The following is a 21138-nucleotide window of genomic DNA, read 5'->3' on the forward strand; positions in this document are numbered from 1 at the left end:
GGGATATCCCAGTCTGGAATTACAATTCAGGGAGCTCCCAGTTATCCTGTGGTGCATCTGTGCTGTGGGCACTGCAGCCGACCCAGACACCCAATCTGCACAATTTATGCAGACAGAGCAGCCTTGGAGACATGGCTGGGCTGTGAACACACACATTGAACTGTCACTCTAAACAAACCCACGGCACTGACTGATCCTAGACATCGGTGTGTTTGTACCTTGTCCTGCTCTCACACCCCATTTATCTGTTACCAATGTGTGCTGCAAGCTTTTTGAGCACATGGGGGTGTTAAATAGCAAAGGGGACTCACAGGTTCTGTTGCAAAAGCATCACCACATCAGCCAGTGAAACATCAAGCTCTGTAAGACACAGCATTAGGGAGGAGGGCACACCCAACTTATCAGGATTTAAGTAGTCTCTTCATACACTCAATCTGCTAAAGGCAACAGGAAGAAGTGATTAAATAAAGCTACTTCAAATCTAACCTCTTTAACACAAGGCATGTTGATGCTGAAATGGCACAAATATGAAAATAAATCTGAAAAAAGTGTGTGGAAAGCAATTCTGGCTGTCAGCACCTGAACTCCAGCATCCAGAGTTTCTTCTCCTGCAGCTAAACCAGCAAGGAGCTGTTTTCAATTAGTCTGCATCTACAAGCCTCCTAACACTGGTGACACAAAAGAATGTCGGGATGATTGGGAAATCAGCAATGCATTTTGATTTTAGCTGTACTGGATGGTGACTCCTGTGTGTAACCCTGGGCCAGATCCTCAGCTGCTGTAAGGGAGCAAAACTCCAGTGTCTGCAAAGCAGCTTTGCCAGTGTGCAAACAGCCAGGGTAGTCAAGGCTGATTATTCAGGGGCAGGAGTCAAAAGCCAGTTTGTCCACTGCCAGATCCAGTGACAATCATCAGCACTGCTTCAGCAGGGGCAGGCACGAGAGAAAGACATCTCACATCAGGATCATGGATGTTTGCTTTTGATGGGCTATGACCCTGTGTACAGGATGAGAGAGTAAAGATGATGGAAAAGGAGTGTTTCTGCTGCTTGCTCCATGAGAAATAATTTCTGATTCTAAATAAACCTGCAATGGTTGTAGTCTGAATTAAATTTGCCATTCAGCTTGTTAAAATCCCCAACATTCAAATTGTACTGAGGCAAAACAGATGTAGACACCATTAATTTCCTGTCAAATAAAGAACTCCAGATCAACTAAATGTAAAGAACACTGGAGGCTTACAGGAGAGCTGGAGAGGGACTTTGGACAAAGGATGGAGGGACAGGACAGGGGAATGGCTTCCCACTGCCAGAGAGAAGGGTTAGATGGGATATTGGGAAGGAATTCTTGGCTGTGAGGGTGGGAAGGCCCTGGCACAGGTTGCCCAGAGAAGCTGTGGCTGCCCCATCCCTGGAAGTGTCCAAGGCCAGGTTGGACAGGGCTTGGAGCAACCTGGGCTAGTGGAAGGTGTCCCTGCCTATGGCAGGGGGTGGCACTGGATGGTCTCTAAGGTCCCTTCCAAACCAGACTATTCTGGGATTCTGTGAACACTGAATTGCCACTAAAACCAGAAAAAGAGTCATGGAGCTGCTTGGAAGTGCAGGCAGGGGTCAGGACCTCAGATGACCAAACTTTCACTTGCAGACCCAGGCAGGGAAATCGTGGGCTGCCACAGATGTATTAGGGAGCCTGAGAGCCCCCCAGAACAGCCACCCCCACCCCAACCAACGCTGCAGCAGCAGGACCCCCCTGGCCCGAGGGGCACCACTCCCCCAGCACAGCAAACACTCCCCAGCCCTGTTCATGTGTGTGCTCAGGACACCCAGCTCCCAGTGCTCAGATATGTGTCAGCACATGCCGTGGGCAGCCAAGAAAGGAGGTCAAGCAGAAAGCAGCACTGACTCACAGCAGGCACATGTGGGGCTCCACAGCAGCTCGCTCTGAGCACGACTGCACACACAGCAGGAGCTGCGGCTCCTGCTAACTCCCAAACGCCTCATCTGGGCTCTGGCTTCTCAAAACCATGACATGTTTTTAGGTAACAGTGCAGAAAGGCCCTTCTCTTGCATCACAAACCATGAACTGCTCTTAGCAGCAGTTAGAGCTGAACATGAAGTGCCCTGTAAACGTGGCAAGAGGAGCAAACCATTGCCAAGCGCTGGGAGGGATTTCTCATTTACACCACCAGTGCAGCCATTCAAATTATCCATCACGTACAGAAGACCCTGTAAGGTCCCTGGGGGGTTATTCCAGACCTGTAGCTTCCATCCTAAGCAATTTTAGTGAATCCTATAAAGTGTGTGAAAATGGCAGATGTCAACTGTAAGCTTGAAGGGCTGAGGCACTCCTAAAAAATAACAGGAACACAACTCCCTACTACTTTCAAAGCTAAAACCCTCCAGCTAAAGCTCTCTCATCTAGCCTAATAATTCACTGCAAATAACATTAAATATGCAATCTCTCTCTGAGCTCTGTTTCCTACACAACTGTGCATGTAGGACTCGCTCCCCCAAACCAAATTCTCATCCCCACACATCAGAGAAGGCTCACAAATATTTACATCAGAGGAAGTTTTCACTCATGAGTTATGTGGCAGAGGTACCTCTACTTCTGGATTTTCCCCCCCTCACTGTAACGTTTTAGTATAAAAAATCCTTTCAGCTTTCTAACTACAACTGCTACACAAAGAAAATTATAAGTAAGTTTATACTTGGGGATTTTCTGGCTCTAAGATAAAATCAGAAGACAATGTCAAAAATGTCAAACCTGCTGATCTAACTGAAGGGAAGACAAGATCAGGCCCAGAGAGGCATGGACAATCCATTGGAAGGAACAGCTCCATTTAAAAGGAGACACATAAAAAAAAGAGATAAAATGGAAAGAAGAACATGACAGGATAACAAAGCATAACAGAAGTCAAGTTTCTTTTCAAGTATAAAGGATAAAGGTGTCAGGCACTGGTTCTAATTTGAAGACCATAGTATTTTTGATCCTTTAATGTGAGTCCAAGTTAGGAACAAAGCAGATGAAAAGTGACTACTATGAACTTGGACAGGTGTGGGAAAATCACTCTTTATTTAAATCTTTTTTGGAAGGGAGGACAAGAAAAAAGAAAAAAATTCAGAACTCCCAAGTGACCAGAAAAAACCTGCTACGCTGATTCCTCTGTACTGCCTCAGATGCACAGGACTGGCAAAGGCAGCAAGAAGGGGAATGTCCTTCCAAGGACTTGGAACTCACCTCCAATCTCCTGCCTGCAAACACCCAAACAAAACTGCAGGAGCATCAGTGAAGAGCAGAGTGTAAATCCAGAGACAATCACCGTGACACACAGTAACAAAGGTAAAGGCAGGGGCTCATCTGTGGAGCACAAGCCCGAGCTGTGCAGAGGATGAGCTCACACACATCCCTCTGCACAAGCCCAAGGAGGATAAACCACGTCCCTGATTCCAGGGTGCAACAAAGGGCATGAGAAACACCGTGTGTGTGAGCCAGGCCAGGAAGCAGGGAATTGTTTGCCTCATTTGGCTGTGACAACCCTATTTCTCAGACTCAAATGTAAGCAAAGCTCATATGTGTGCAAAGCACACACACTGTTTTCTATAGTATGGTCCAAACATTTGAAGTTCTGAGGGAAAAATATTTTTCCTAACTTACTTCCTGTGGTCTGTTCAGGCTGGCATGAGGTATGGCCCTCCCCATTATACACAGGAGGAATTAAGCAAATGTGTCAGGCTGAAGGGTGCCTAGAGATCTGTAAAACTAGGGGTGTCTTGAGGTCACCCTGTGACCTCTGCTTTCCTACCACAGCCTGAGACCTCAGCACTCCAAAGGTTCCCACAAAGCACTTGAGGGGAAAAGATGAAAGCAGCTGAATATCAGGTTCCCAGTGCTGAGGAAGCTGCTGTCAGATTTATGGTGAAGCAGATTAACAGCAATGCCACGTGCTGAGGAGCAAAACAGCTTCCCTACACACGCCCACTCTCCCTGCAAAACTTCCAGCAACTGCCAGCTGGTACCTGACAGCTCTGCCAGATCCTCGCTGCCTCCACACGAGCGGGAGCTCCTTCTGAACACACCAACTGTGGGAGCAAAGCCTGCACCCAGCTCAGCCTGCACAGACCACCACCAGACTGAAATGCTGCTTTCCAATACCAGGGCCTGCTGTGAACACATGATTTTCACAGGACATCAGGGTGGGACTAAGGGGTCTATATTCACCTCACTACTCCACTGCACAGTCCTCTGGGTGACCCTGGACACGGAACTTCTTCATAAGGAAGAGGACTACCAACTTTGCTAAGGTTTGCTGAACAACTAAAGGATGGCATTCACAAACCCAGCCCTGAAATCCCAGGGAATTTTATCCTGTTATGTTGAAAAACTGAAAGCAAATAAAACTAACCCACTTGAAAACTAAACCCACGAGCCCCTGGCCTTCAGGTATTTGCTAACAAGCTTACAGAGGATTTGTCTCGAGGCAGCCCTCCTATATTAGCAGCCAATCAATTGAGGAGCATCTGGTGGTTGGTTTATCCTGCTAATAGAGACAACAGGAATGTGGGGAGGTGTGCATGGAGCAAAGGCTACCAGTTCCTTCATCACAAGTACTGTGTCTTATTCTCACACAGGGTGCACTGGGAGAGCAAAGAACACAGCCAGGAAAGCTTCACCACCACAAACACCAGCCCCAGACTGGTCAGGGCACTTCATGGCATGTTACTGTTAAACAGATGTGGCAAATCCTAGTAAGACTGGGGGAAAAAATGGAGATGGGGGTGTGGATTTGGGAGGGACTGTCACCAAAAGAAGTGTTCATTGGGATGAGCAGAGCGTGCAGGAACCACTCAGTTCTGATCCCTTTGGGGTCTGTTATTCACACTGAGGAACAAACAATGTCTCCCCCAGCTTTAACTATTGAAATAGAAGACTGGAGGCTCTTCTGGATAAAACAAATCCTATGGCATGTATTTCCCAGGAAACTAGAAGAGGAAACACTGTCAAGATGAACACAATATAGGCTCTCCCTTCCATTCATGGGAATTTCAGCTGCCTGCAATGGCTGTAGTTTTCCATCTTCATTCTTGGGCCCTAATAGGCTAAAGAAATCAAGTCTCAGGGACTGAAATGCCCAACAGATTACAGAGCAAAGCCTTGCAAGACTCCATAAGCATCTCTGGGCAACACCCAAATGCTCAGGGCTGCCCTTGAAATGCAAGCAACAAACCTTTCAGAAGGGTATTTGACTCACATCCAGTTGTGACCAAGTTCAGAAAATCACTTAAGGCATCTGCCATGGTCACAACTGTCTGCATCACCACTGAATGACCTTCAATGACAGCTCTGAAGCCCCTTGTGGAAATCACAAACTTGGAGAGAGATCTCCCAACAGTTCAGCCATGGAGTGGATAGGGAAGAAAAATACAGAAGAATTTTTTCAAAAGATTTCCAGCTTTTAACCAAATCCAAAAGCTCCAAAGAATCCAGTTCTAGATACATCCATCCTGCAATGCTGATTGGGATCACATCTGGAGAGATTCTGAACCAAGGGGCATTTGGTGAGAAGGCAGACACGGTGTCTGGCCACAAACTGACCCTTCCTAACTGAATGTCACAATCTTTTTCCTTCCTTGTCAAAGAATAATTACAGAAGGTTTTGTTGTATTTTTTTTTCCCTTCTAACGGCTAAGCTGCCTCTCTTAAAATACTGAGATATTGATTCTTATTTTTTGTGGAAAATGGAAGGAGAGCTGAGCCTCTGCATGGTACCCACAGGGCTGTCACAGAGATCCAGCCACAGCCACAGTCCCCCACCTCCCACTGGCCCGAGGCCGCACCCTCAGCAGCTGGAGCAGGAGATGTGCTGAGTGTTACTCACTGCCATGACGAGCTCAAAGGGATATTTGTAGACTCGAACTGGGGACTGGTATTTCTGCACCATTTTTACCACACACCTGGAACAGACAGAAATTGGAAAATTTTAGATCCAAACAGCGCAATACATTCTAAGCAATTTTGACAGACTTTACTAGAAGCCTTAACTCTTTTTACAAATAGAGAGGAGATAGATAGAATATCTTGTTTAGTAAGTGGCAGAGACAGAAGAGGCAAGTCTCTGCAGTCCCAGTCCAGGGCTGTGTCCAGCACACAGCAGCACCCTGTGCAGCTTCCCAACAACTTAGAGCTCCAACAACTCACAACAATTAAAGCACAAAACAGAGATGTAAAGCCAGAATCAATCATACTCTGGAGAAGAAGCCCGACTTAGGAGCCTTACAAAACTTACATGGTGATTCTTCCCTGTACCTCCCTTTCCTATGTTACATTTGTAATCATTAGGCAAAGTCCTCCCCGTTAAAAGCTTCCACAGCTTCCCGAATCTTGGTGTTAAAATGCTTTTGTGCACAAAGTAGCCTTGAGTTGTTTTAGCCCACTGAAAGCAAGGAAGAGGAAACAGCCTGCTGAAAGAACATGCCTGATGCTAAGCTGGCAATCACATCCCACTGCCTGGATGCCCACTGTTCCAGCTGAACTGAGGCAAGAGCTGCAGGCAAGGGGAACAATTCAGCCCTCAGCATTTCGCTGCTCCCAACCACCTCTCACTGTTCTCATCAGGATTCCTCCCTCACACTCTCTTGCCAGGGTTTTAACCCTCAAATATGCATCAGTAACCAGCATCTCAAGGAAGCACATGAACCATTAAAAAAAAGGTTATTAGGCTGCTTTCTGCAATTCCTTTAGGAATTCCTTTGTATTGCTCCCTCTAACACCATCTGTGAACATCAGGAGCACAAAAGGCTGGATGGCTGGTTGGAGACTGTGCTGATTCCACCCCACTCAAATTCCACTGCTAAGCAGACACAGCCCTCGGCAACATGACACAGTGTAGCCCTGAACTCAAACGTCAGAGCAGTAAGACAACTTATCCCTGACATTTTAAGCCCAAAACCTGAGCTGAAACATGAATTAAAATGCAAACAGCAATAGATTCTCCCTCAAAGACTGCTGCAAAATGCCATTACACAGAGCAATCTAAGCAAGGGAGAGGGGAAAAGGACTTGAAAAAGTTTGAGTACCTGAGAACCGGGAATGTCTGTAGAAATAGGGTCGCACAATCAGACAGTTCCTCTGCAGAGGATCACGTTATCCAAGGAGCAAAGCCCAGGACTCCCTGGATCTCTGAGTCTGACTGGTACTAAAAGCCAGTGCAGTGGTGCTGAGCCAGCCAGTGCAGAGAGAACTCAAGAGCAGAGCATCCAGCCCCGAGTGCAGCGAGCAGGGCAGGGCCCAGCACACCCCTGGCAGCGATCAGGTATCGGACACTCGAGCCAGGGGGCACTGGGCACCTTGGAGGGCAACGCTGTAACATGATTAGGGCAGCAGGAACCTTCCCACAGAGCACGAGGAGCTGGGGAACGTATTTAGCTGGGATGGTGCTCCCTGTTCTGATCTCACTGTTACACCAGGAGTTCCTGCACCTCTGCGGGAGAGGGTCAGGGACCTCCACAGCAGGAAGTCTCAGGACAGAGCAGTCGGTCTGGAATCACCCACAGCCCAGAAAGGAAGTCACAGAACAACAGGACAGCACAAGCAGTGGCTCAGCAGCCTTCCTGGTGCTGCTTGGACAGATCCCCCGCTCCCTGGCAGCAGCTGGCACAGGTTTATTGCCCTCTACTTCTCCAGCTGAGGGAAGGTTGAGAAAAAGAGCCACTGACTATTATATCCACAGGGAGCTGTGGAAAAAAGACAACTGATAACTCACACCTGCCCTAGAAACCTTTCATACCTCGGGAGAGTGCAGTGGCAGCAGACCTTCTATGCCCTCTCCTCAAAACAGAGCTGCGAGACAGTCATCCTGCTTCTCAAAGCACGAGGGACTCCTGCCGTAATTCCTGGAAAAAAAGGAAAACAAGTCAGGAAAGGCAGTGAAAGGTGGGTACTCTGCACACCAAGCTACAGGTGATGACCAGCACTGATAAGGACAAAGACTGCCAGGTGTTACCACTGGGCAGCTGAGCTGTATTAGCTCAAGACCTGCATCCTCCCAGGGCTTTTACACCAAAGAGACGTGTTTTTAAAGTCATCTCATGTGTTCCACTCAAATTATAAACAGATATGTTCAACTCTCTTGTAAAACCAGAAAGAAATGACACAACCACAGAGTGTGTCTGTTCCTTAAATATCCATCCAACTCCAGCTCCGCAGCGGCTCAGGCTTCCTGCTCGACTTCCTATTTGCATCTGGCTAAAAAACAATATTAGGAAACAGAGCTCAAGTGAAGAGCAGTGACCCACTAAACTGCAGCACGACCACTTAGAAACCCCAACCCACAGCTGGAGGCACAGCTGGAGCATCCACAGGGTAACACCAGGGAAGAGCTCGATTCCAGCTGGGCAAGCCCAGAGTAGTTGGTAAAAATTCAGAGAGGTTGGAGTTGTCAATACGTTGAAGCAACAGATCTAGCTAATAATAACCACTGCAGTAATGACAATCTTAACCATCCCAACAGATATTAAAAATATTTCCATTCTTGCAGCCCTGAACACAGGAAGCAGCAGCCGCCGCATTTCAGGCAGCAGTGCCACACTGACAGCAGTGCCAACAGCAGAGCCCCAGCAGCCTCGGCTCCCCACGGCCCCTTGTGCTACAGCCCACACATAACTCCCCCACGAACCAAGAGATTATAGATTAAATACATATAAAGCCCCAAATCAAAGCCCTCCACCCCTGCTTCTCATTCCAGGCATAGAACTCAGCTCATTCCACACTGGAGCTGCCTGTAGGATGGGGGAGCTGGGCAGCAAGTGACTTCAGGAACTTCTCCCACCTGTGGTGGCCGCTTTTCAGCCGGAGGAGAAGAACTGAGCAGGTTTTTGCGGGGTTTTTTGGTTTGTTTTTGACAAAGAACTGCTGAAAATAGCAGAATTCCAGACTTCCTCAAATAAACACGTGAAAGCCAGCTGTGGCACCCAGCTAAGCTGAAATTTCCACTTAGAAAAGAGAGACTCCACAGGGTTGTAGTCCTTCCTCCCCCCTTCTGGAGAAAGGTGGAGAGAAAACTGTGTGACATTTCCTCTGCCTGAAATGCCTTTCACTTAGTGACTGATGATTCAGAAATTGATGCTTTATACACATAATAATGAGATGGTACCAAGCTGTGGGATATTTATTAGGGCTTTTTCACCTAAGAACTTAAGAACAAATCTTTTGAAGCTTGATACAAGGAAGCCTCAAGGTGGAAGGGTGCCAGAATAAGCCTTTACCATCTTTTAGAAGCAGATATCTGTTCAGGCAGGACTTGATCTCACCCCCGAGAAACACCTCTGGTGCAGGGGTGAGCAGTGGGGCCTGGGCACTGCTCTGTACACCTGGCAGAGGTGCCTGGAGTCCTGCTGTGGGTCATAATCAACAACAAGCAACAGGAACATTCAAACAACAACATCCACACACTCTTTACCACACAATAAGGTCTTTCTGGCTGAGGGGAAGAAGAAATCAGAACAGTGTCCAGCACTCTGCCCTCAAAGCCTGGGAGAGCTGTTTCTCTTCCATGGATGTTTCAAAACAAGCTCCATGCCTAATACTGCCACACCTTCATCTCTTAATTTCTTCATCTCTTCACCAAAGAATCACCACAGAACTTTTATGCACAGCAACACATTAAATCCCTGACATCTGCCAGCCCTCAGCAGGAGATAAGCATTCCTGAAGGAAAGCCACTCATTCCTCACCTCGCTATTCCATAGGAAGCCACACCACACCATTTTATCCATCCACACTGTAGGCAATAGTTCAATACTCAAATACAAATTAAGAATGGAGACAAAGAATCACAGTCTGGGTTGGGTTGGAGGGACCTTAAAGCTCATCCTGTTCCACCCCCTGCCATGGGCAGGGACACCTTCCACTAGCCCAGGTTGCTCCAAGCCCCATCCAACCTGCCCTTGGACACTTCCAGGGATCCAGGGACAGCCACAGCTTCTCTGGGCAACCTGTGCCAGGGCCTCCCCACCCTCACAGGGAGAAATTCCTTCCCAATATCCCATCTAACCCTGCCCTCTGGCAGTGGGAAGCCATTCCCCCTTGGCCTGTCCCTCCATCCCTTGTCCCAAGTCCCTCTCCAGCTCTCCTGGAGCCCCTTTAGGCCCTGCAAGGGGCTCTCAGGTCTCCCTGGAGCCTTCTCTTCTCCAGGTGAACCCCCCCAGCTCTCCCAGCCTGGCTCCAGAGCAGAGGGGCTCCAGCCCTTGGAGCATCTCCGTGAGCTCCTCTGGACTCTCCCCAGCAGGTTCACATCTTTCCTATGCTGAGGACCCCATGCTTCTGTTTAACACATAAAACAAGAGTAGATCCAGGCAGGAGGTCACTTGACAGTGCAGCAAAGCACCAGCATCAAACTGTTTCAGCCTGCCTTGACTGAAGTTCACAGCTGTATTTTCTTTGAACACAGGCTCTCATTATCCCAACCAGATCAGTAGAGCCATCAACACAAACCCCTTCTCACAATCTACAAGCCGATTTTACTGCTTGGAGGAATTAAGCCAAATGACCCAGAGAACATATCTGGTTTACCTGGAAGCTGACCTGAAAACATACAGTCACAGACTGGTTTGGAAGGGATCTTAAAGTTCATCCCGTTCCACCCCCTGCCATGGGCAGGGACATCTTCCACTAGCCCAGGTTGCTCCAAACCCTGCTCCAAACAGGTTGGTCCAACCTGGCCTTGGACACTTCCAGGGATGGGGCAGCCACAGCTTCTCTGGGCAATCTGTTAGATCTGTCACTGCATTTAAAAGCCATTTACCAGGATCACCCTTTGAGTTCACAAATACTTCAGGGCTAGTTTTTGGGTAGATTTTTCGAGCCCCAGGCCCTGTGGGGAGCTCAGCAGGTGCCGGTCCCGGCTTTCCAGAGCTATGCCGGGTCCCACTCACAGCCCCCTCCCCGGCTCAGCCCGCCCCGAGCCAGCGTCCATCCAACCCCCTCCAAGCAGGACACGAACCTGACAACTTTCAAAGTGGGGCATCTTTCCAGCAGACCCGAAGAGACCCCCCGGCAGCCCGAGCCCACCGCCCGGCTCTTCACCGGCTCCCTCCCTGATCCCAAAGGATTATGGCTAAAATTTCCCTGTCAGCCTCCCGTATCTGAGGGACAGCGGCTCCCGGCACCCCCTCCCCCAGCGCCCCACGGGGGTCCGGGCACACGGGCCGGGACGAGCCTCAGCCCCCTCCGCCCTCCCTCCGCCGGGACCCCGCACGGCGGCCACGGGGGACCCCCGCGGGACACTGTCCACCGGGGCCGCCTCCCATACCCCACATGCTATATCCCATACCCCGTATCCCACATCCCACACCCTATATCCCATACTCCACACCCTATATCCCATACCCGATATCCCACATCCTATATCCCACACCTCACATCCCACACCTCACATCCCACACCCCACATCCCACACCCCACATCCCACACCCCGTATCCATTCCCACCTCCCATACCCCATATCCATGCCCCACATCCCGTACCTCCCTCCTCGCCCGGTCCCGCTCCCTCACGCCGGTGCCGCCCCAGCCCGGTCCCGCTCCCGCGGCTCCGCGGCCCCGCCCGCCCGGCCCCGCCCCCCACAGGCCCCGCCCCGGCCCCGCCCCCGCCGGGCGCTGTCCATTGTGCTGTGGGGGGGCGCGGGGAGGCCCCGCCCCCGCGCACGTGCGTGCCCCTCCCCCGCCCCCCCGCCTCGCCCGTGAGGCGCGGGCGGGTCCGGCCGTGAGGGGGGAGCGGGGACCCTGTGCCAGGGGAGAATTCCTTCCCAATATCCCATCTAACCCTGCCCTCTGGCAGTGGGAAGCCATTCCCCCTTGGCCTGTCCCTCCATCCCTTGTCCCAAGTCCCTCTCCAGCTCTCCTGGATCCTCTTTAGGCCCTGCAAGGGGCTCTCAGGTCTCCCTGGAGCCTTCTCTTCTCCAGGTGAACCCCCCCAGCTCTCCCAGCCTGGCTCCAGAGCAGAGGGGCTCCAGCCCTTGGAGCATCTCCGTGAGCTCCTCTGGACTTGCTCCAGCATCTGCATATCCTCCCAGTGCTGAGGACTCCAGACCTGGACATGTCTCCAAGTGGGGTCTTGTGAGAGCAGAGAGGAAGAATAACGAGGGGGGGGTGTGATGAGCTCACCCCATCCTGCAGAGTGGTCAAGGCCCCAAGGCTGCCAGAGCTCACGGAGAATTTGGACAGTGCTTTCAGGGACAGGGTGGGATTGTTGGAGTGTCCTGGGCAGGCCCAGGGTTGGACTCAATGATCCTTGTGGTCCCTTCCAACTCGGCATATTCCGTGATTCTGTGGTTCTTCCCAAACTGGCACCTGCCCTTGAGGAACCTGCTCAGGTCAGGGCTGGAGGAGGCAGAGCCACAGCTCCCAAACAGGACCTAATCCCACTCATCACAATCAGCCCTTCATGAACAAAGATGCTGCTCACCTCAGCCCTTAATGCCATCAGTGCAGTGTATTGTTTGATTTATTGCGTGACTATAAACTCACACTTTGTGCAAAGATTTCCATAACTGAAATCTCCAACGAGGAACAAGGGGGAGGGATGTAGAGAAGGACACTGGGATGCATCCTCACCTCTCAGCCTCCTCCTCTCCCACCATCTCTGAAAATCTGTACGTTGGCTCATGAGCCTTGGGGACATTGTCCTTGCCCTCTGCTTGGGGGCACATGGTGAGTGGGCCCTGTTTGTCAAGGCATGTGCTGGGGAAAGAGGCTGTGGAGAGAGTTGTCACCATCCAGGGATGGCCCTTGAGGACGTGGCTCTGTGGAGGAAACGACGCCCAGGTGGGAGAACTTTGGGGTGGCAGAGAGAGCTGCTGGGCAGGCACAGGAGGGGCATGTGGCACTAAGAGTGGGGAAGGAGAGGGAGACCAGCTTGGGAGTGTTTTGTACCTTCAAAGCCTCCTTTCAGGATCTCCCTAGGAACCAGGTGCTACTTTGCCTGATTTTATTGAAGTAAATGACATTTACTGCTGCTTTGTCTTTTCCTATCTCCTTATCACTTCCAACTGTAGAGCATCCCCTTATCTGGGGGCATTTCAGGAAGCTGCGGTCCTATTTCTGATCAGCAGCATTTCCTGAAATGTTCTGCTATCTCAGACCGAGGAGCCTAGCTCTGACACTGCTCTGAAAACAATGAACTCACAGACCATCAAATGTCAAAGCTCCCGAAGCTGCAGCCTGTGGAGTCAGAGCACTTTTCCTAAAGGCCTTTGCACAACAGCTGGGCATTAAAAACCACAAAGTTACCCCAGACCTGCAACATCTACGTTTACTTCATACATAAATATTCTGAATATATAAATATATTTATTGATAAATATTCTGAATTTCCCATTCAGAATGGAACTTTTTTTTTCAAAGATGATATATTTCTCTCCCGTTTCTTATTCACTGTAAATTTTCTCAGAGAAAATAGGAGGAAACGCCCCCATTATTTCCATCCTCTTGCTCCAAAACTTAACACCAACCCATAAACACTTTGTGCCTTAATTGTGGTAGTTTTCCTTTTGTTCTAGTCATAAAAATTAGATGAGATTTCAGTGAGTCCCATCCTGTCCTTTTCTCTGCTGGGCAGGCCTGACTGTAATTCCCATTTTCCAACATTTATTTCCTCCTGCTGCCAAAAGGTCACCTTGGCATCTTCCAGTGTCAGTCACCTTTTTCCCTGATGCAAAGCCAACTTTCCACAGCATTCCCAAGGGCCTTGAAGTCTCTGGCCGTCCTTCCCCCTACCAGGACTGGGTTCTTGCCTCAAGGGCTGGCACTGACCCTCAGTATTTCTCGTGGGAGCTGCTCAGAAAGAAGTTCTCACCCCACAGCAGCCCAGCCCAGGAACTGCTGCCAGTCCTGCAGTTAGAAAGGAGAAGGTCTTCCAGGAAGGACATCTGGTCTGGAGATATCATTCAGTCTTCACTTCCCCCATTACCAAGGGCTTTTCACCGCAAACTCTCTTTGTCTAAGCATTTATACCTCATCTGTTGGCATAAATTAAAAAAATTCAAGCAAATCGGTACATCACATGCAGAGAAAACTTGTAGGGATTGTTCATGGTGTTGTAATTCCTAATTACATTATTATGAAAACCCTGGAAGAAGCTGCAAAGGAGGTTTGGGGCAACACTGCAGTCAGTGAGGCCAGAAAACTGTGTGGTCTGTCATGGAGGTGCTGGGGCAGACTCAGCCCTGAGCAGGAGAAAGAGGCCCCGACCCCTGAGGAAAAGCAGAAGAGGAAAGGCAGTATCACACCACCAGCCCGGCCCTTCCTGCATCATCACACTGAGGAGGTGCTTTCCAGCCCCCTTTCACACGTGTTCAACAACCCTGAGAAAATCAGCACTGTTAAATCATTAAAGAGCCTCTTTAAAAATTCAGCAGCTGAGTTCACCTGCTTTTTAGAGCCATCTTTAAAGCAGCGTGGAAGTGGATTCCCACTCTCTAAACCTGGGCTTCAGTCCAGGTGTCACTGAATGGAGCTGGGAGAAAGAGGGGACTAGAGCTCCAGCGTTGGGGGTACACACACCAGCCCACTCCACTGCAGTGTTCAGGGATGGATTTCACCTTCACACCTCTGTAGAGAAACCTTTAGCACTTAACCTTGCTCTGTTTCACCAAAGCTAAGCAAAAGTTGGATCCGTTGTTTTGAGAGCCAGCAAAAGTTGAAATATTGAGGCTTTCTTCACTTTCTTCTCTGAAAACACAGATCAGCAGTACCTGATCCCACACCACTCACAGGTCCTCCTGTGCCTGTTGTCCCCTCACATCCTATGGGTCCCCAGGGCTTTGTCTTCCCCTGATACTCTCAGTCCCATTTATTTTCTGGTGCAAAACAGGGCTGAAGGGAACTGCCCAAGGTCACACAGTAAGATGGCAGAGATCACTGTCAGGGACGAAACTGGAGACCTAACGAGCTCAAGCCCAGCACATTTAGAGCAGATTGGGTTACCTTGCCCACGGGACTGCAGATAAACAGTGTGTTAATGGCCCTCTGCTACATTCACCTTTCAACACGATGCTGAGGTGACTCCCTGCTCCTCCTTCACTGCTTTTGCAGCTGTTAAAACAGATACTCGAATCTTGTTTTGGTTTATTTGTGAGGAACAGAGGTCCCCCAACCTGCAACCCACCAATAGTTAAGAACTGAATTTCTCTTTGCATAAGAAAAATACAAAATAAACCCATCACATCACTGATGGTTAACCCCCAAGTCTTCCAGCTCAACACCTGACCCTGCTGATGCTCTTTAAATGAATCTTTATGAGTTTATCACATGGGATGTGTTGAACATGCTTGGTTATTTCTGTTTACAGGGACTCTGCATTTTCTCACATGGATCATAAAATATTTGCCATTTTCCATCTTATCATAGAATCCTAGAATTGTTTGTGTTGGAAGGGACCTTAAAGATCATCTAGTTCCACCCTCTGCCATGGGCAGGAACACCTTCCACTAGACCAAGTTGCTCCAAGCCCTGTCCAACCTGGCCTTGGACACTTCCAGGGATGGGGCAGCCACAGCTTCTCTGGGCAACCAGTGCCAGGGCCTCACCACCCTCACAGGGAAGAATTCCTTCCCAATATTCCATCTAACCCTTCTCTCTTTCAGTTTTAATCCATTCCCCCTTGTCCTGTCACTACATACTCTTGTGAAAAATCCCTCTGCATGTTTCCTGTAGGCTCCCTTCAGGTACTGGGAGGCCACTCAGGATGATCTGATACCATGCAGGACTCGTTTGTATCCCAAATACTCCTCCTCATTTCTGTGCAGTCACGCCGGGACCCTCTGAGACAGATACTCTGAGACAAACACAGCACATTGTGACAGCAGCACATCTCCACAGCCTTACAAGCAAGCTAAAATATTGCAAATGAATTCAGAATTCAGGTCCCTTGCAGTGCTAGACAGGCCCTGCGTAAATAAAACACATCCTGTTCAATGACGTGTTCTGTGACTTCTCGCGTGCTGTTTGTTCCTTTAGCGTTTCCCCTTTTGCCTCTCGGTAGCTCTGTGAGGAGATGTCAGCCTTGAGTTCTGCCTAATTCCACTTGCCTGCGAGTAAAGCATGACACAGGTTTGTTATTCTGGGTCACTGGAATCAGCATCACCTCCAGGAGCAGAGCGCTCAGCAGAGCTTAGCTCTGAGCATTGCTCTGCGAAGGTGGTGGTTGGTAACAACGCTATTAATAGAGAGCAGAAAGTTTTCTGTGCTCGAAGCAAAGGCAAAAGGAACATGATAAATTCAAAGAAAATATTGGAAACCAGATAAGAAATATGAAAGCTTTGGAAAGCACACAGTGCTTGATCCTCACTCCACAAGAGGGTCTCCAGTGGCTGATGGGAACATGGAGGATTTGTTTTCCAGAGAGCACAGAACTGTCAGGGCTTTTGAAAAGGTTAATTTCTTCCCGGCTCCTTTGCTGACAGGCAGCTCAGGAGACCCCAAAGCCAGCGGCCCTGGGGCAGCATCCTGTTGTTTTCACCCCTTGCTAGATGCCAGCACCACCTGCATGGTGCTTGTCTCATCCAAGCCCTCACCCACTGGGATGCTTTAATACAAAATCTTCTTTCTTGGGATGTTCAAATGCAGATCACTTGACTATGGAAGCAGCATCAAGGATATTCTCTTTTGGACCATGTAACTGGTCCCTGCTGGGACAGGACTGGGCTGTGCCTTTCCAGCACTCAGGGAGGTGGAGTTCAATACTTGTATTTTGAGAAAATTCCATGATTCTCACAGTTAGTATTAAAACTTCTGTTCATTTCCGCAAGATTAAAGTTCAGCCTGAACAGTTCTGTTTCCCTCATGACTCCTCCCTTTTCTGCCAAGTGTCTCAAGTGCCATTGGGTGGACGGAATGACACAGCACAGCCCTGCTACTTCCCAAAATCTTGTTGGTGCTGTTCCCTGCGAGGGCGAGCAGTGGCCAGAGACATCTCCCAGGATGCAGCTCCCGGCCAAATGCTTTTGAAGACACACTGCCAGGACCACATTGGGGTCTGCCCCAGGGGAACTCAAGGTGTTTTTCCAGAGTCAGGGTACACCAAACTGGTGAGACTAGATTTTGCTCTGTGCACCTCTTACCTGTCTGTATAACACAGGGGGTGAGAACAAAGCCATAGGGCCAAACCTACAGGTAACACCAGTATTTACTATCATTCCATCGAAGCAGAGAGCACTGAGGAATGAGTTATTAAACATAAGCTATCCCAAGATGAATATTTTTTGAAAGTATCTTCTCCCTGGGAATATTCCTTGTGAGTGGTCCAAAGAATTATGTGTCCTTTTGAAAGAAGTCCTTTAAATTATATCCCAAGGCATGGATTCACAAGATTTATTTGCTTTAAGCTATGAAATTAAGTTTAAGCAATACTTCAGACTGGTTATTTATGGGATATATTCCATCACACACTTACTGGTTTAGCAGTGCAGTGATATCCCCAAGTGCAGTAGATACTGGTGAGGGTCATGATTTTTCCTAAGCCTTTAATTTAGGCTATAAAGGATCCGCATGCTTTGAACCCCCACAAAGGAGATTTGAAGTAATCTTAACAAATTATTTGTAAAAGCCAGATTACACCCCATTTCCCTGCAGCTTCTCAATGCATCTCACTAGGAGCTGCCAAAATCAGAGGGAGGAAAAATGGACTCAGGCTGTGTCTTTGTCTCAGAGACTCTGAACACAACCACTGCAATCACAGCCCAGAGAGCAAACACCTTTGAGAAGTGTTTCCATTTTATTTTCCAGACCTTCTTTTCATCTCAGATCTGTGCCCCATTAACTGCCCTCTCACAGTACAGTCTTGCATCATGTGTATCTCATTTCTCAGTGACACCGTGGACCTTTACTGAGCTATGTTCACTATGTCCACTATGTCCCCTCTCACATTCCGGGGACGGTGTCCGTTGTCGCTGGACCGTCCCGCTGGATATCTCTGCACTCTTGGTCCAACAACTGGCTGAGATGGTGCTTTCCTCTTCAAGCATTGCAGCTGGGATAAGCTATACAAAAAGAATAAAAAGAGCAGTACCTATCCCAAGACAGCTAGGACGCTACAGATTAAGCCGCTTTGATTACAGTCACTAAATAGACTTTGGTTTTCCATCTGAAATACCAAAAGGAGTCTGTTAGAGACCCCTGAGTCCCTCAGGGGAGTTCATGCTCCTCTTACTACCCAGAATACAAGCTCTAAAAGGCTGCCACTGAAATCCAGGCCCCTGGAGCCTCTTGAGAATACTTTTCCTATAAAGCTGCAGAACCGTGAGCAAATAGCCTTGTATGATAACTCGGAGGTAGACGCGCAGGGGAGGTCGCTGAAAAAGTCTTGGAGAGTGAGGAAAAGTTAGTCTCGTGTCAGGAAGCTTGTTCTCAGTCTGCTTTGCCTGGAGAGGTGCCCATGGGGTGTCCTTCCCATCTCCCAGCACAGCAGCACCTGTGGTGTGAGCACGACCAAGCCGTGGGACATTTATGTCGGCTTCTTCGGCAGCTCCGCTGGACTCGGTGGCTGTGGTTCATCACTCTTGGTCTGGCTCGCAGGAGGGGGCCACGTGGTCTTCTGATGGAGGTGGCTGAAGAGGAGAAATAGGGGTTAGGTGGGCTGGGAGGAGGACACAGAGGACAACGTGAAGGCAGCACTGGTTACTTGGGAAAGAAGAGGAGGCCACGGATCTAGCCTGGCTAGTGGTCTGTGCTGGCCATCTGTCTTGTTTGAAAATGCTTCTTATAACCTTGAAATCGTGGTTTTCAAATGTCTATTTTGTACCTAACTGAAGAACTGTGCTGGCAAGTCTTCAGTTTGAGCTAAGGTGATCAGCTCAGACAGTAGCAGGAGACATTTAGGTCTTAAAGTGCCCTTTCAGCAGATAACTTTAGGATACAACTCTGTTAAATATAAGCCGTTTAAGAGGTTTTAGGGAAATTTAAGGTTCAGACAAAACCATGTCATCCTGCTCTCCTTGGCCAGGGCTTGACAGCATTCTGGTACCACAGCATAAAAGATGAACACATTCAGTGATGATTTTTCTCCTATGCATTATAAAAATGCCAGCTAGACAAGCCACAGAGCCACAAATCCCAATCTGGCCTGAAGGAATAACAACATTTTAGAAAACAAAAGAGAGATCCAGGAATTCACAGCATCCTTCACTGTACAGGGCAGGAAGTTTCTTGCTGTCTAGAAAGGGATGTATTTCTCTGACATGGCATCTGCAGGCCTCTATCTGATTAAAAGTTGTCAAGCAACAGTTTTGATTAAAAAAACCCAACAAACAAAACAGGAATTTTTAGTATGTGCGTTGTCAAAATTACAGACCAGGGTTCTGACACCTACTCCTTGTAATTTGGGATTCCTTCAGCAGGCAGGCACTGGTCCCTGTCCCATGGCAGAGCTGCAAATGGAAGCACACAGCCAAGTGTAAGTGAAGGGTTAGAAAACATGCCCAATGTGCTGCTACATTATGATAATTCCCCTTTAAATGAGGCAGGAACTTGGAAAATGCTGACACACTCATATATCAGAGGTGCTCCTGAAAGGCTACAATTATTTCACTGAGACAAATCCAGTGCTGGGCCATGGCCATGGTGAGTTGGTGAAGAGCATCAAAGACTGGGCACCTGTTTGGGGCTGTTTGCTCACCTGGTCATGACACGGAGGAGATCAGAAACTCATTTGGTGTGGAAGGAGACAAGTGGGGCCAAATAACTGCTGCCAAGAATTGTTTATGGCTCATGGAGTCCCAGCTCAGAGTCCCAGTCTAGGGAAGTTAATCCAGACTCCCATGGAGCTGGATGCCTTCTCTCTGATTTTCTCATCAGTGTGGCTGGTTTGTACACCAAGGAAACGGGGAGCTGACTGTTCCCTCTGCTCAGCATCGCTGCAGCCAGACCTGGATGGCACAAGGAAGGGTTGGATCCCTAGTTCAGAGCTGTTGGAAAACTGGATGGGGTCCAGCAGTGGGAGCCCCAGGGCTCATAACCTGCAAGGAGAGGCTGGGGAGGGCTGAGGGAGCTGGGTGTGTCTAACCTGGCAAGAGGAGGCCGAGAGGCCACAGCACTGCCTCTGCAGGGGCAGTGAGAAGGATGCTGGAGCCAAGCTGTTCTTGGCAGTGCAGACACTGTAACTTGGGGCAGTGGCCACATCCTGCCCTGGGGCAGTTCAGGCTGGGTGCTGGGAAAACCTTCCTCAGTGAAGGAACACATCATCCTGGAAGGCTGTGGATCAATATCCTGGGAGGCTGAACTAAAGCTGGCTAAAGCCACTGCAGATCCCATCTAGTGGGGTGCTCCTACCTGGGGCAGAAGATTTGACTCCTGATCTCCAGCAGTCCCTTTCAACCAGCATTTCTATGATTCTGTGAAACCACCCTCCTTCCTGATTTTTTTTTTTTTTTCACTTTCCTGTGGGCTTGAGCACAAGTGGCACCTTTGACTCCTTACCCTGCAAGTCTGCATTTCGGATTCCAAGATGAGTCACATGGATACAGGGAGGGCAATTCCATCTCTGTTTGCATGAGACAATCAGGTACATGTATGGGAGGTATGGCAAAAGTTGTGGAAGGTGGTGCAAACTGTCCCTGACACTGACAGACATCCCTGAGACCTGCTTGGATTCAGGTCCCTCCAGTGAATTTAGTGCTTACCGTCCTTGCTGGAGAGGATTGGTGCTAACAGTTCTTTAGCTTCTGACAGCAAGAGGTCAACAAGATCTGAAGATGGAAGAGATGTGTCTGAGACTGCGTCTGTTTTATCCTCTTCTGTTGCATTGTTGACGCTTATAAATATGGAAAGTGCCATCAATACTTCTGTCATGGAAGGGTCATTGAAAATCCTGGTCAGCCTCTCGTGAGGGATGTGCTACATAAATTCTGGGTGTTCAGGGGGGATTGCATCTCAAACCCTCAGCAGCATGGGAGACTCTCTGTTAGACAGACTTGCATTGTTTTGTTACAGACAGATTTCAAAGTATTCTTTAGAATTTCTCTAAAGTATTTTCCCCTCATTACATTAGAAATAACCATCCTGGACACTTAAAAACTGTTTTCCATCCTTTTTAAAACATGTTTTTTTTAAAGGGGCTGGTCATTATCCATGGGACAGTGAGCTTTCAA

At 48.9% G+C, this 21138-nt stretch overlaps 2 protein-coding genes across 4 annotated transcripts in view; both read right to left on the reverse strand.

The window, feature by feature from the left end:
- The window catches only part of SEC14L5 (SEC14 like lipid binding 5), a 39437-nt gene extending 27848 nt beyond the window's left edge, over positions 1 to 11589 (reverse strand). The window contains exons 1-3 of one of the 3 annotated variants that reach the window (XM_032703848.1): positions 11522 to 11589; positions 7786 to 7891; positions 5878 to 5953 (exon numbers count right to left, since the gene is read on the reverse strand). In XM_032703848.1, coding sequence (XP_032559739.1) covers positions 5878 to 5940 — 63 coding nt within the window. In that variant the 5' untranslated portion in view covers positions 5941 to 5953; positions 7786 to 7891; positions 11522 to 11589. Of the gene's footprint in view, positions 1 to 5877; positions 5954 to 7075; positions 7316 to 7785; positions 7892 to 10713; positions 10745 to 11521 lie in introns of those variants that run through there. The other 2 variants (XM_032703849.1, XM_032703850.1) reach the window with 2 other exon arrangements.
- Positions 11590 to 17293: 5704 nt separating this feature from the next.
- The window catches only part of LOC116794787 (syntaxin-binding protein 4-like), a 38835-nt gene continuing 34990 nt past the window's right edge, over positions 17294 to 21138 (reverse strand). Inside the window, 3 exon segments of the mRNA XM_032703847.1 lie at positions 17294 to 18600; positions 19362 to 19419; positions 20671 to 20801. Coding sequence (XP_032559738.1) covers positions 18498 to 18600; positions 19362 to 19419; positions 20671 to 20801 — 292 coding nt within the window. The 3' untranslated portion in view covers positions 17294 to 18497.

Source organism: Chiroxiphia lanceolata, chromosome 16, assembly GCF_009829145.1.
Source record: "Chiroxiphia lanceolata isolate bChiLan1 chromosome 16, bChiLan1.pri, whole genome shotgun sequence".
NCBI lineage: Eukaryota > Metazoa > Chordata > Aves > Passeriformes > Pipridae > Chiroxiphia > Chiroxiphia lanceolata.